Consider the following 12135-nt stretch of genomic DNA (forward strand, 5'->3'; position numbering starts at 1 on the left):
AAAAGAGGCTTGCTCCCCTCTGTTTGCTCTTGTTGCTTTTGCTGTCTTCTACCATCTTGAAGAGTTGCCCCTATGCCACGCCACCCTGCCTTGGCATCAGCTGATCACAGACTGAAACCTCCACAAACTGTTAACTAAATAAACTTAATTTGGGATGTTGGGTATTTTGTCTCAGGAACTAGAGAAAAGTAATAAGATGATCACCGTGAATTTGAGACCAGCCTGGGCTACAAAAGCAAGTTCAAGGCCAGCCTGCCCTACATAGCAAGATCCTGTCTCACAAAAAATGAACAAAAGAAAATGTAGCTCAAGCTCCATTGGTTTGCATTCATTTTTTACTGTGAAATTCCTAACCCAACTCCACATGGTTTGGGAGAAACAAACTGGCAGGAAGAAAGCACCCCGGGAAAACTGGACAAGCCATCAACATTATCTGGCATTGTACCCAGCTCCCCTGACCCCACCCCAGAGTTTGATTCTCTGGGGATGTTCCAAGGACCTGCACTTTGGGATGGGCTCCTTAGGTAATATTTGTGCACACCAAAATCTGAGAAGCAAAGTAACTGTGTTAGATTTTTGTATTGTTATTTATTTGTTTTTTCAGACAGTCTCGCTCAGGCTGGCCTCACACTCATGGCCCTCTTTCTGCCTCAGCCTCCTGAGTGCTGAAATTGCAGGTATGTCCCGCCAAGCCCTGCTCTGCATTAGATCTTATAGTCACTAACTGGTTACTATAGATTCCACGTCTACATTAAAAGGAAGGGTTTAAAAGTTGCTTGGAACAGCTTGTAGTTAAAAGTTATCCTCCACAACAATCAGTATTCCAAGGCTATTTGGAAGCTCATTATAAGATTAGTAATTATGTCATGTAAAAAGCTGACATCACATATTATTGCATAGTCTTATATCCATTAGGGTGTTTAAGAGGAATAACCAGCAGCTCTTTTTACAGATACCCACTGGACGCCAGACAAACCCCTCGGGGTAGAGACACACAAGCTGAATGGAGCCTGACATAATCAGGACAATTGCATTATGAGGCCTGATTTTGTTTTGCTTTGTGGGATCTGATGCTGAGGCCCAGCAAATTAAGCTGTAGCAGAATGTACTGTATAACGGACAAGGAGCAGGGCCTCCTTTAAATTTAACATTCTGACTTCATTAAAAAATTTTCATCCCAGCAATAGAACATACTGTGAAAAAGAAATCACAGAATGACATAAAGCAACCTCTCTGTCATCTGGGAGGCTATATTTAGAGTCATCTCTCGATGTTTCTGCACCCCTGGGACTGTGGGAAAGATTTTCCTTTTCATTATGCAACACGATGAGCAAGAACCAAAAATCGAAGACAGGCAGTTTTAATATTTTTTGTTAACACCATATTGTCAAGTGGTAGAATGCCAGCCATGAGAGAGAACGGGTAAAAGAGAAACCTGTTGTCCATATGCTGTAGGATGAGTAATAATTTCACGAGGGCAAACAAGGGAAGAGGGGGGCTGAAAACCAGGAAATCCATGAAAGATAGCATCTCAGGCAGCCCAGTGGCTACCCAGAGACAAAGGTTCACATTACAGCCGCCATCCACAGGGCTTCAGAGCCCTGTCCCCGCCAGAAAGGCTGCATCCTGAAACATTGGACATGAATAGTGAGAGCCACTAGGCACTGACGTATTTTCACTTTTTTTTGGAACTGGGAATTGAACTGAAGGACCTTGTGCCAGCCAGGCAGGTTCTGTGCCGCAGAGCTATAGCCCCAGCTCCCTTTCTCTTGTCTTTTATTACCTCCGATCTCTGCCATGATTCCTGGGTATATTTATTCATCTTGCAAATGAAGGCCAGAGACAGTACCTTGCCTCAGCTAAATAATGTCAAGTTGGAACCCAGCTCCAGCTCCTCCGTGTTTCCCTGCTTTATCCATTCCCCTTCTCCACCTCCCTCAGATAAGAGTGGCACATTTACACTATTGAATGGGATGCCTATCCAAATGGGATGCCCAGGAAATGACATCAGAAGGCTCAGGAACCTTTGCTGAAATTCAGCTTTGGAGGCACCAGTCCAGCCCACAGAATCTGTTGTCCACGTAGGTCCCACCAATCTACATGTTAGCAGGTTTCCCCAATGATGCTTCTGCAACTCCAAGTCTGAGTGGAACCCAGAAACAGCCCGGATCCGTAGACGGAGGAGTAGCTGCCCTTAATACTTTTACAAATGAGTCTCGGAGAGCAGCCCCCACAAAACACACGCAAAACATTCTCCCGCGTCGTCAGCAGCACATTGTGAAATCGCAGTCTGGCTTCCACCTGGCACTCAGGGTACTTCTGGGCCATCCCGCTTTGTGATCAGGTGGTATTTACTTGGGGAATGAAATCTTCATATTAACATAAGCAAAACATAATTAGAAAAATCTGTTATAAAAACCATGCTGCTTTCCAAGCCAAATATAAATGACTTTGGGGTAAAGCATGCCAGGAATTCTACTTTGTTAGCTGTGTAATTAAGAGTGACTGTCATGCCAATTGCTGTTACTGTCTAGTTTTCTTAATTGTTTGGATACCTGTGCCCCGCATCCCCCCTTCCCCCACATACTCACCATGTATGTATAGTTTGAAAGAGCTGCCACAAGGGTGATGTTACTCATTTTTTTATTATTATTCATTTTGATGACAGGTACAAAGTGCCTGCTCTCCCAATCCATTCTCTGCCCTTGTCAGTGTGCTCTGGGCTGCAGGGTGACCCTAAGGATTATGTCACCACCTGGATCCCCTCTGCCCTCCAGATTCTGGTTGGGGTTGAGTGATGGGAAGAACTAGCAAGGGACAGAGAGGCCGAACTTTCCTCTTTGGTGTTCTTGGTTTCTTTTATGGCTGCAGGGCACCAGCGCTCACACAGGTATCTGTGAGTGATGATTTCCTGCTGCTGCTGCTGCTGCTGAGTCCCCGGCTGGGTCTCCTGACTCTGCCCGCACTTTGGTAACTGACATCTTCATCCAGAACTCTGAAGTGAGCTGGGCATGGTGGCACGTGCCTGTAACCCTTGCACTTGAGAGACTGAGGCAGGAGGATCATTGCTAGTTCAAGACCAGCCTAGGCTACAAAATGAACCCAAGGCCAGCCTGAACTGCATAGTGAGACTCTGTCTCAAAAAGACAAAAGTAAATGAAAAATAAAGGCCTCTGAAGGTGTCACCTCCAAGCATGTCCCTTCACACTCTTGGGTGATGTGCCAGGACGGAATGTCTGTTTGCTTTACAGTGTCATCTTACAAATAATCACTCAGTTAACATGACTGTGTTTGTTTTCAAATATCTGAATGTATCTATCTATCTATGCACACTAAAAATATTAAAGAATGACAACCTCCCCCCTCCCACTTTCCTAAGGAGGAAACATTTTGTGGGTTCCATTGATGGAATGGATAGAAGTGAGAAAAAGAAAAAACAAAGTCTACATTTGACTTTATGAGGCGGGGACTCTGTGAGCTAAGCGTGATCACAGGGAGGAAGGGTGGAAGGCAAGGAGAGAGAGAGAACAGCAGTGTGGACGCAAGTGTGGGCTGCTGTTTTGTGGAAGAAAGGGCAACGGGGCCCTTAAAAAAACCTTTCTGTGTGTGATTCTGGATGGATTTCCTCTCATTACTGCCCGTGAAGACTTTCAGTTACGGCCGGCCTTGGTGGTGCACATCTGTAATCCCAGCTACTCGGAAGATTGGAGGGAGGAGAAACCTAAATTCGAGCCCAGCCCGGGCAACTTAGTGAGACCCTGTCTCAAAATCAAAAGGGCTGAGGCTGTCGTTCCATAAGAGTGTTTGTCTAGCAAGCGCCAGGCCCTGGGTTTTCCTTAATACAGAAAAATACATGACGCACAGCTAAAAACATTGCGTTTCTTTTTAAGGCGGTGGAGTTGTTTTGTTTTGTTTTTGCAGTACTGAGGATTGAACTCAGGACCTTCACACTGATCCACCTCCCCAGCCCTTTTGATTTTAAAAAAGATTTTTTTTATGCTGAGTCACTAAATTGCCCAGATTGGGCTAGAATTTGTGATCCTCTTGTCTCAACCTCCTAGAGTGCTGGGATTAGAGATGTGTACTACTGTGCCAGGTTTAGCTGTGAAGTTTTGAAATGTGTCATCAAGTTCTTTGAAATTTTGCTCATCAAAAGGAGAAGGCTCATTTCTGTGCCCTAAAAAGTGCTTTGAATGAAAACCAGTAAAAGTGATTTCAGTGGCTACGGAGGAAAAGTCATAAAAGGTAACCTGACTTCCCCTTTGTGTCCCCACCCTTCTGCCTAAACCAGCCACTGTGCAGTGAGGAAGCCTGCTAGTCACAAGGAAAAATCACACCCAGGTGTCCCAGCCAAGCCCTGCCACCCAAGGTCCCAGCTGAGCACCCAGCTGAGCACTAGAGGAGTGAACCTCCGGTGGCCCAGTGTAGTAGTTAAGTGTAATTGTGTCAGGGGCCAGGGATTTAGCTCATTGGCTCAAGGGCTTGCCTGGGGAGGTAAGGTCATGAGTTCAAACCCCGGTACCAAAAAAAGCTTAATTGTGCTAACCTGATTGGCCTGGGAGTTGCCTAGATGGTTAGTAGAGCATACTGCTAGGTGTGTTTGGGTGGGCCTTGGAGGTGTGATCCTGGGGACTGTTTCTGATCCCTGGCACCTTCATCTTTGGCACTGTTCCCCTGTGCTGTATTCTGGTTGCCACAAACTAAGCAGTTTTGTTCCCCCATGCCCTCTTGCCATGATGCTGCTGCAATGGAGCCCAATAACCATGGACTGAATCCCCTGGAACCGTGAGCCAAATAAAACCTTTCCTCCTTTAAATTGTGCATGTGGAGGGGGGTATTGAGTCTCAACAATGGCAAAGCTGATTAATACCCAGCTGCCAGCCCGCACACACACTCAGTGGAGCTGAACACAACTGAAACAAGCTGCTTCTAGCATGCCTTGCCCAGAGTGAAGGTTTCTGAACAAACTAAATGCTAGTTTTTAAAATATGGAATCTTCATGCATTTGCATGTCATCCTTGTGCAGGGGCTAGGCTAGTCTTTTCTGTATCATTCCAGCTTTAGTATATGTACTGCTGAAGCCAGCACTGTGCTATTGTGTTAAAATTTGGGCAGTTTGTTACACAGCATTGGATGATGGGTGAAAAGATTATACAGTCACTCTTATGCTCTGTAAACTGGCCTAAAAGGGTTCAGGCTTATCTCTAACAAGGCAGTGACTTGGAGACTATATTTGTATCCACTTAGCCTTAGAAAAATCCTCCACCAGGAGACCTATATGTGTAATATTAAGACTGATACTATGTACCTAACATGTGGGAAGGGCTTAATAAATACAGAGTATTTTTGCATGAGGAGTGGGACCCAAGGGACCTTTTAGTAGTACAGACCTTGGGGGCTGGAGCTGCCAAGGCTCTTGTCTGGCTCCGAGCCTGGATAAATGGATGTGACAAGTTGGGATCTAAACTCATTAGAGACAGGAATGAGTTCAGCAAAGATCTCTATGTATGAGGAAGGGAAATGTGTTTAAAACCTGGGAGTAGAAATTTCCAGAAAGAAAAGTGTGTTTCTGGTAGCAGAATATCTTATGCACTGTGGCATTTGTGAAATGATAACCCCAAAGCCCAGCCAGGGAAAATTCTGAAAGGAGAATCAACAGTGTCCAGAGGAAAAGGATTTTGGTGAGTGCTGAGGAGGGGACTCAGGGAAAGTCACTTGCAGAGAAGTCCTTGGTGGGCAGGTGACTGAAGACTTGGAAGGAAGAAGCTACACATGTTGTTACATGTAGGTGGTGTGACCGAAATACAGAGTGAGCATTTATTTTTTTAAAATTTTTATTACAATACAAGACCCATTGCTGCAAATCCCCCAACATCAAATATGCTTATCCCATCATTCTTGCCCCTTTCTGAAGCAGCTCTGGAAGTCCTCTTTCATAAGTTTCTTTAGATGCACGTTAGATGCAGAATGGTGATCTTTCAGGGTCATTGCAACGTTGGAGAAGAGTCAGAAGCTGCACAGTGCTGGATCCGGTGATCAAGGTAGCTGAGGACGCACCATGGTATTTCACGTGACATAAATCGCTACAAATGTTTTGAATCAATTTAGAACACCAAGGCAGCCACCCACTAAAGAGGACTTCCAGAATCACTGCACACAGCGGCAAGGCCAATAGAGTCCATGTGTTTAAAGTGTGTGTGTGTGTGTGTGTGTGTGTGTGTGTGTGTGTGTGTGTGTATTTTCAGGGGAATCTGTGGCAATGTGTCATTCACTGTAAAAGTGTTTAAATTTTTAATCTGAATGTTCACCCTACTTTTTGATCACACTGAGTGTACTCTGTTCACGGACCCATACCCGGGGTGGACCATCCCTAGGGCTTTGCTGACCTGGTGACATTTTTACAAATTCCTGGAGGACAGTTCCTCCAAGCCTGGGCACACACGTGTGTGTGCATGTGTGTAGATGAGTGTGTGTACATGTGAGTGTGGTGTCAGATCAGTCTTTATCCCCTTCAAGGTGTAAGCCTTTTTCAGACGAAGGCTAGAGAGCACTTACTTCCTGAGGTGACCTTTCCATGCTCCCCACCTGGGGGACATTGGTGATGTTGGGGGTGGGAGTGCTCCTGACATTCAGCTGGCAAAGTATGGGGATGCTGTCAGGCAGTGCTGGGGCGGTCCCACCCCCACAGAATGCTTGGATCCTCTCAACAATGGGGTAGGATCCCCAGAAGTGATGTGGGGGGAGAGCAAGGAGGAGTGTGGCTAGCACTGGCCGGTCCAGCCATGGGCACGCAGGGGCCTTCAGGAGCAACCTGGCCTCAGCCTTGCACCTGAGCAGGAAGGAGTCCCAGAGAAGGCCCATGAGCAGCACAGACGTCTGTCTGTGGCCTTGGCAGCCACAGAATGTGTGAAGAATGTGGTCATTTGTACAACAGCTTCGTGAGATGACAGCAGGTGCTTTTTGAGGGTTTAGGTGAGCACCAGGAATATTTATCACTGGTAGGGTTTCATTTGCATCAGAGCCTTTGCACTAAACTATATCCCCAGCCACTCACCCCTCCTTTTTTTCTGTTGCGGCAAAGTCTCCCTAAATTGCCCAGGCTGGGTCTGGAGCTTGCCATCCTTCTGCCTCAGCCTCTCAGAGTGCTGGGATTACACTAGTAAGTCTTTTCATCCCTGTAAGGAGGTTGAGTTGACCCAACAATCTTGTTGGCAGATCTTTACTGGCTTTGTTTTTGACTCTAGAATCAGGCGTCCCAGGACTGCCCTGCTGGGCTGAGCTTCGAGGTTGGCTTCATAGACAGAGAAGCATTGAAAAAATACAAAGAACAAAAAGACAACCAGCCATTTCAGAGTCACTTTCCTTACCTGGTGTGGCTGGGGAGACAGAGGGACACAGAATAACTGATTGGTTAACATCCGGTTACTTTTTTGTGAGGCTTACAGCAGAGTGACTTCATTATTAGACAGGCTAAAACTCAAGCTGTTGGGGAAACCTAGTCTATCCCCCCCACCCCCAACTCTGGGTACTGGGGATTGAACCCTTCCTCCCTGACTTATGTCTCCAGGCTGGCTGAAACCCATTGAGCGCTCCTGACCTCTTAACTGGTGGTCCAGCCTCAACTAATCCCTCCTTGACCTCAGCCAACCCAACTAGTCCTCCTGGCTCCCTGCAGTCCCTGGGCCCCAAGAAGCACCCCATCATCAAAGTTTTCCACAGTTTCAGCTTGACGTGTGGCTTTCCTGAGGGTGTTGCTCCTGCCCACACCTCATGGGTAGGGCCTGCTTAAGGCAGGGAAGCCCAGCTTGGGGTCCTCCCCCATGCCTTGATGGAACTTTTTCTCTGCATTCTTCAGATAATCTCTGCAGCACTCTTTCATGTTACCTGTTCTCAGGGACAGGAAAGTGATCACTTTCTATGACCTCTGGCTCGAGCTTGGGCTTTGATGGAACCATCACAACCACTAGGCAAATTTAATTCCCCACTCTACAGACAAGAAGACTGAGGCTCAGATGCCAGGCTCAGCAGTGCATGCCTATAACCCCTGCACTCCAGGTGAGGCAGGAGGATCATTGTGAGGTTGAGGCCAGCCTGGACTACATGGCAAAACCCTGTCTCAAAACCAAAACACCAAACAACAAAAAGAAGACAAGCTCAGAAAGGTCAAGTAATCTGCACAAGGCTGTGTTTTCAAGAGATTAGGGACAAGCTGTTCACCTTCATTCTGTCTGATTTAGAGCCACAAACAACCCCAGCCCCATCACTTCCGCTGGCCCCACACACGCTGTGAACTCATTGATAGCTGATTGGTTCATGGAGGCTTGAATTGCACATACCCAGGCTGGTGTCTGAGACCAGCCTAGAATGGCATGGACTGGATCCCAACCGGATGTCACTGTCTCCACCCGAACTCCACATGCCAGTGTGAGCCATGCCAGCTCCTGAAGCGGGGCGTCTGCGGAGGTGGGAGCCACCGCTTGCAGGGTAATGGGGCTCTCTGTTGGAGGGCAGGCTCGGAACTGAGCTGCTACTGTTGTGCAGAAAGCTTCTGGGCCTCTCCACAGCCGGGTATCCATGGAAATTAGACGGTGGATAAAAAAGGAGCTATTTTAGGGCCCTGTGGAGAAGACAGCACCTGGTAGGCTGGGGTTGGGACAAGTGGCGTGGGAGAGAGCTTTTCTGAATGACTCTTTCATTTTCTTCCTGCAAGGTAGGAAGCAATAGCACAGGCGGCTGCAGCAGGGGGCTAGGGGAAGGAAGGAGGAGCTGTCAGGGCTACCTTGTCCCCTCCTGGCCATGGAGCACCTGTGGAGGGACTGGGCAGCTCTGTGATAGGAAATCTGCAGCTTTCAACCAGCCATCGCGTGGTCACTCAGAGAGGGAAACTTCTGCTTCCTACAAGTGACCATGGCTGTGGTCACCAAGGGGCGGGGATTGGTGGATTCATCGCAGGGACAGGGCCACCTTGGGAGGACAGTCAGGTGATCAGGAGGTGGCAAGGGCTGGTTCCTCTTCCTGTGGCCTAGCAGGAGACCTGGGCATTTGGGAGGCAGGGTTGTTAGGGAAAGAGGATGGTAAAAGTGCCAGTCAGAGAGAGTTCAGGAACCAGGAAGCCCAGAACCAAGGGAGACTGTTTGGGGCACTTGGGTCAGGTCCAGAGGATGAGACGAAACTGTTTACATTGTGACGTTTCCAGTTTGGGGTATCAAGGGACCCCAGTCATTCATGCATATGCACAGCCTGGTTTCACAGCCTGTCTCAGACAGTGGGGACACAAGGACAAGGGCATGGTGACTGCTCAGGTGAAGAGAGCACAGAGTGTGATAGGGAACAACAGACACAGCCCACATGGCTGACCTCTGCTTCTTTCTCCTGGGGACCTGCAGGGACAGTGGGCAGGGCCCAGGCATGTGCTCATTTTGACTTCTTTGCAGTCCCTGTGGGTGGCAGCTGGCAGCCCAGCATCCCAGGGACCACAAGCACCAGTGACCCAATCCTGGGTATCCCCAGCTCCCCTCAGGGCGCAGATAGGAGCTCTTAGCACAGGTCACAGGGTGACCTGTGTTCTATTGGGTCCCATTCCTAGTTAGACCAGGATGCTGAATGGCAGGGGCGGCTTCCACCTGCATTGGAGCCAAGCTTCCAGCGGGCTCTCAAGCCCTGCCCCACGGGTTCCTGAGAGACCATAGCACCCTGCGAGCAGCACCAGGCAGTCCTGATGCTGGACTCTTGACCTGTGAACCCAGTGCCTAAGCATGGTTGGCACATAATGATTTTCTCTGTGGAGATGGGTTGATCAAATTTCCATTTTTCAGGGGACAGGGTTTCACTATGTAGTTCAGGCTTGGCTTGAACTATGTAACCCAGACTGGCCTCAGATTTGGGATGATCCTCCTTCCTCAACCTCCTTAGTGCTGGAAGTAGAGATGTGCAACACACCTGGCCTGATCTGTACTTAAAAAAGTTCAGTGGTACCGGGTGTGGTGGCACATATCTGTAATCCTAGCATTTGGGAGGCTGAGGCAGGAAGACTGCTGTGAGTTTGAGGCCTGCCTAAACTGCATAGTAAGATCCTGCTTTAAAACAAAAACAAACCAAACCAAAAAACCCCACAAAACCCAAAAAACTCCAAAAGCCTGGAGAAATTTGGGGTCTGCAGGACACTTAATGGACACTGGGTAGCTGCTGGGTGCTTGAATGGAGGAAGCGACACTTACCTTGTCCTTGTTCATGCTGAACTTTAAACTAGCTCCCTGAGACCCTGTGCCACGGGATCCCACCTTCCCATGTCCCCAGCAATCTCCCCCTGACCCAGCTGCTCCTCTGCAGGGCAGAAATCAGCCCAGGTATCCACATGTCTGGGGGAAAGAGCCACACAGCCAAGTGAGAAAGGCACAGTTTATTGGTCACACAGACAGGACAGTGGGCACGTGGGGTGCATACCTACCATCTCACTCTCACACATTCCAGATCAAGAAGCAACATGAGAAAAGATACCAACAATCTACTACCTACTAACTAAGGGCTGAAGGCCATGGAGCCTGAGACTGAGAGGCTGCAGGAGCCTGGTGGCACTGGCCACCTTGGGCAGTGGATGGGAGCCCAGCATGTGGAACTAGCAGGGCCTCGGCCATCCTGACCCCAGCGTGAGGCCGCGGCGCAGGCTGCTGCTCCTGCTCAGGGAGATCCCTGCTCCCCATGCGGCTGCACAGGACCCCTGCCTCGGCTGAAGTAGCGTGAATCATGGGAGCTGGCCTGGGACCAAGCCCTGTGCCCCAAGAGTCGCTCATATCCTCTGTGTCCCTTGCAGCCACTTCTTGCTCCCAAGGCTGCCAGCCTCTTAATGCTTTGCCCAAACCCTCAGGACGCCCGGGCCTGGGCACGTGGTTCTGCATGGCTGGAGCCTCTGCCCTGGACGCTGTCCCCACACAATGTCCCTAAAGCACTTAGTGATGCATGTGGCACAGGCCGACTTCTCAGCCCAGGCTGCCACTATTATTATTAATATTATTATTATTATGTATATCTCCATCCCCGGATTGGCACTTCAGGTGTCTCCTTCAAAATGGTGACCCGAACAAGACCCCGGGGTCCCAAGTACCAAGGCCACGCTGGGGACCCAGCGATGCAGCCGTCGTCTCAGGTGGGCACCTTCCTTCTGACCGCAGTACCTGCTGCCCAGTGTCACAGGCAGTGTACTCCGTGGGCCACATAGAAGTGAGGCCCTTTTCCGAAAAATGCAAAGGTTTGCACAGGAAGCGAGGTAGGGGAACCAGAAGGAGGTCACGGGAGAGGCTTCCCTTCTGAGGCTTCTGCTGCTCCTCTGGGCTCCTGTCACTGGCACATCCCCCAGGGCGTCACTGCTGGATGACAAAGGAAGGGTTGTCAGGGACCCCCCAACTTGATGACCACAGGTCGCTGCTTGCCAAGGGCCAGCCAGCTTCCTGTGGCATGGGAGGAGCTCTGTTCTGAGCCCTTAATACATGCAGTGCGATCAAAACTACAGTGAGTGCTGGACCACAGTAATAGATGTTCCTATTCGTCCTCCTCAGACTCCCCCCTCCTGCTTCAGACACACTTAGGACGACACTTGCCACTTCCGGGAGTGGCTCTGGAAGTGCTCTTTCGTGAGGGTCTTTAGTTGCTCTGTCCTGGGCGCCTCTATGTCCTGAATCAACTCAAAACATCCACTTTTTATGGTCATTCTGACTTTGGGTGAACAGTCAGGATTTTCATAGTGAATAAGGCGGAAGAGGACACAGAATCTCACTCACAGGAACCTACCTTTCTGTTGGATGAAAGCATTCACTGTATTTCTGACCACATCTCACAAAGCCACTCGCTCAAAACAAGGGCAAGTATTTTGAGGGACATTACTGGCAATGTGTCCTTTTATTTTTAAACATTCCCCATAGTTTTGATCAGGCTGCCTATTCTCATAAACATGTATTATATAATCCCAGTATTCAGGAGGCTGAGGCAGGAGGATCATTGCAAGTATAAGGCCAGCTTGTGTTACAAAGTGAGCTCAAGGTCGGTCTGAGCTGCATAGTGAGATCCTGTCTCAAAAAAAAAAAAACAAAAAAAACAAAAAAAACCCCAAAAAATCTAACTAACCAAACGGCATGAAAGCCC

General features: G+C 48.8%; 1 protein-coding gene and 1 non-coding gene across 3 annotated transcripts in view; both read right to left on the bottom strand.

The window, feature by feature from the left end:
* Window positions 1–4981: 4981 nt before the first annotated feature.
* LOC111758191 (U6 spliceosomal RNA) lies at window positions 4982–5088 on the bottom strand. Its single transcript, XR_002792415.1, has one exon. It is a non-coding gene; the product is annotated as a U6 spliceosomal RNA (small nuclear RNA).
* Window positions 5089–10384: 5296 nt separating this feature from the next.
* The window catches only part of Inpp5d (inositol polyphosphate-5-phosphatase D), an 84784-nt gene continuing 83033 nt past the window's right edge, over window positions 10385–12135 (bottom strand). The window contains exon 27 of one of the 2 annotated variants that reach the window (XM_013157665.3): window positions 10385–11360. In XM_013157665.3, the coding sequence (XP_013013119.1) occupies window positions 11358–11360 (3 nt within the window). In that variant the 3' untranslated portion in view covers window positions 10385–11357. Of the gene's footprint in view, window positions 11364–12135 lie in introns of both variants that reach the window. The other variant, XM_003474408.5, reaches the window with a different exon arrangement.

Source organism: Cavia porcellus, unplaced genomic scaffold (assembly GCF_034190915.1).
Source record: "Cavia porcellus strain 051 isolate PalLab524CR breed Dunkin Hartley unplaced genomic scaffold, mCavPor4.1 scaffold_26, whole genome shotgun sequence".
In the NCBI taxonomy this organism is placed as follows: Eukaryota; Metazoa; Chordata; class Mammalia; order Rodentia; family Caviidae; genus Cavia; species Cavia porcellus.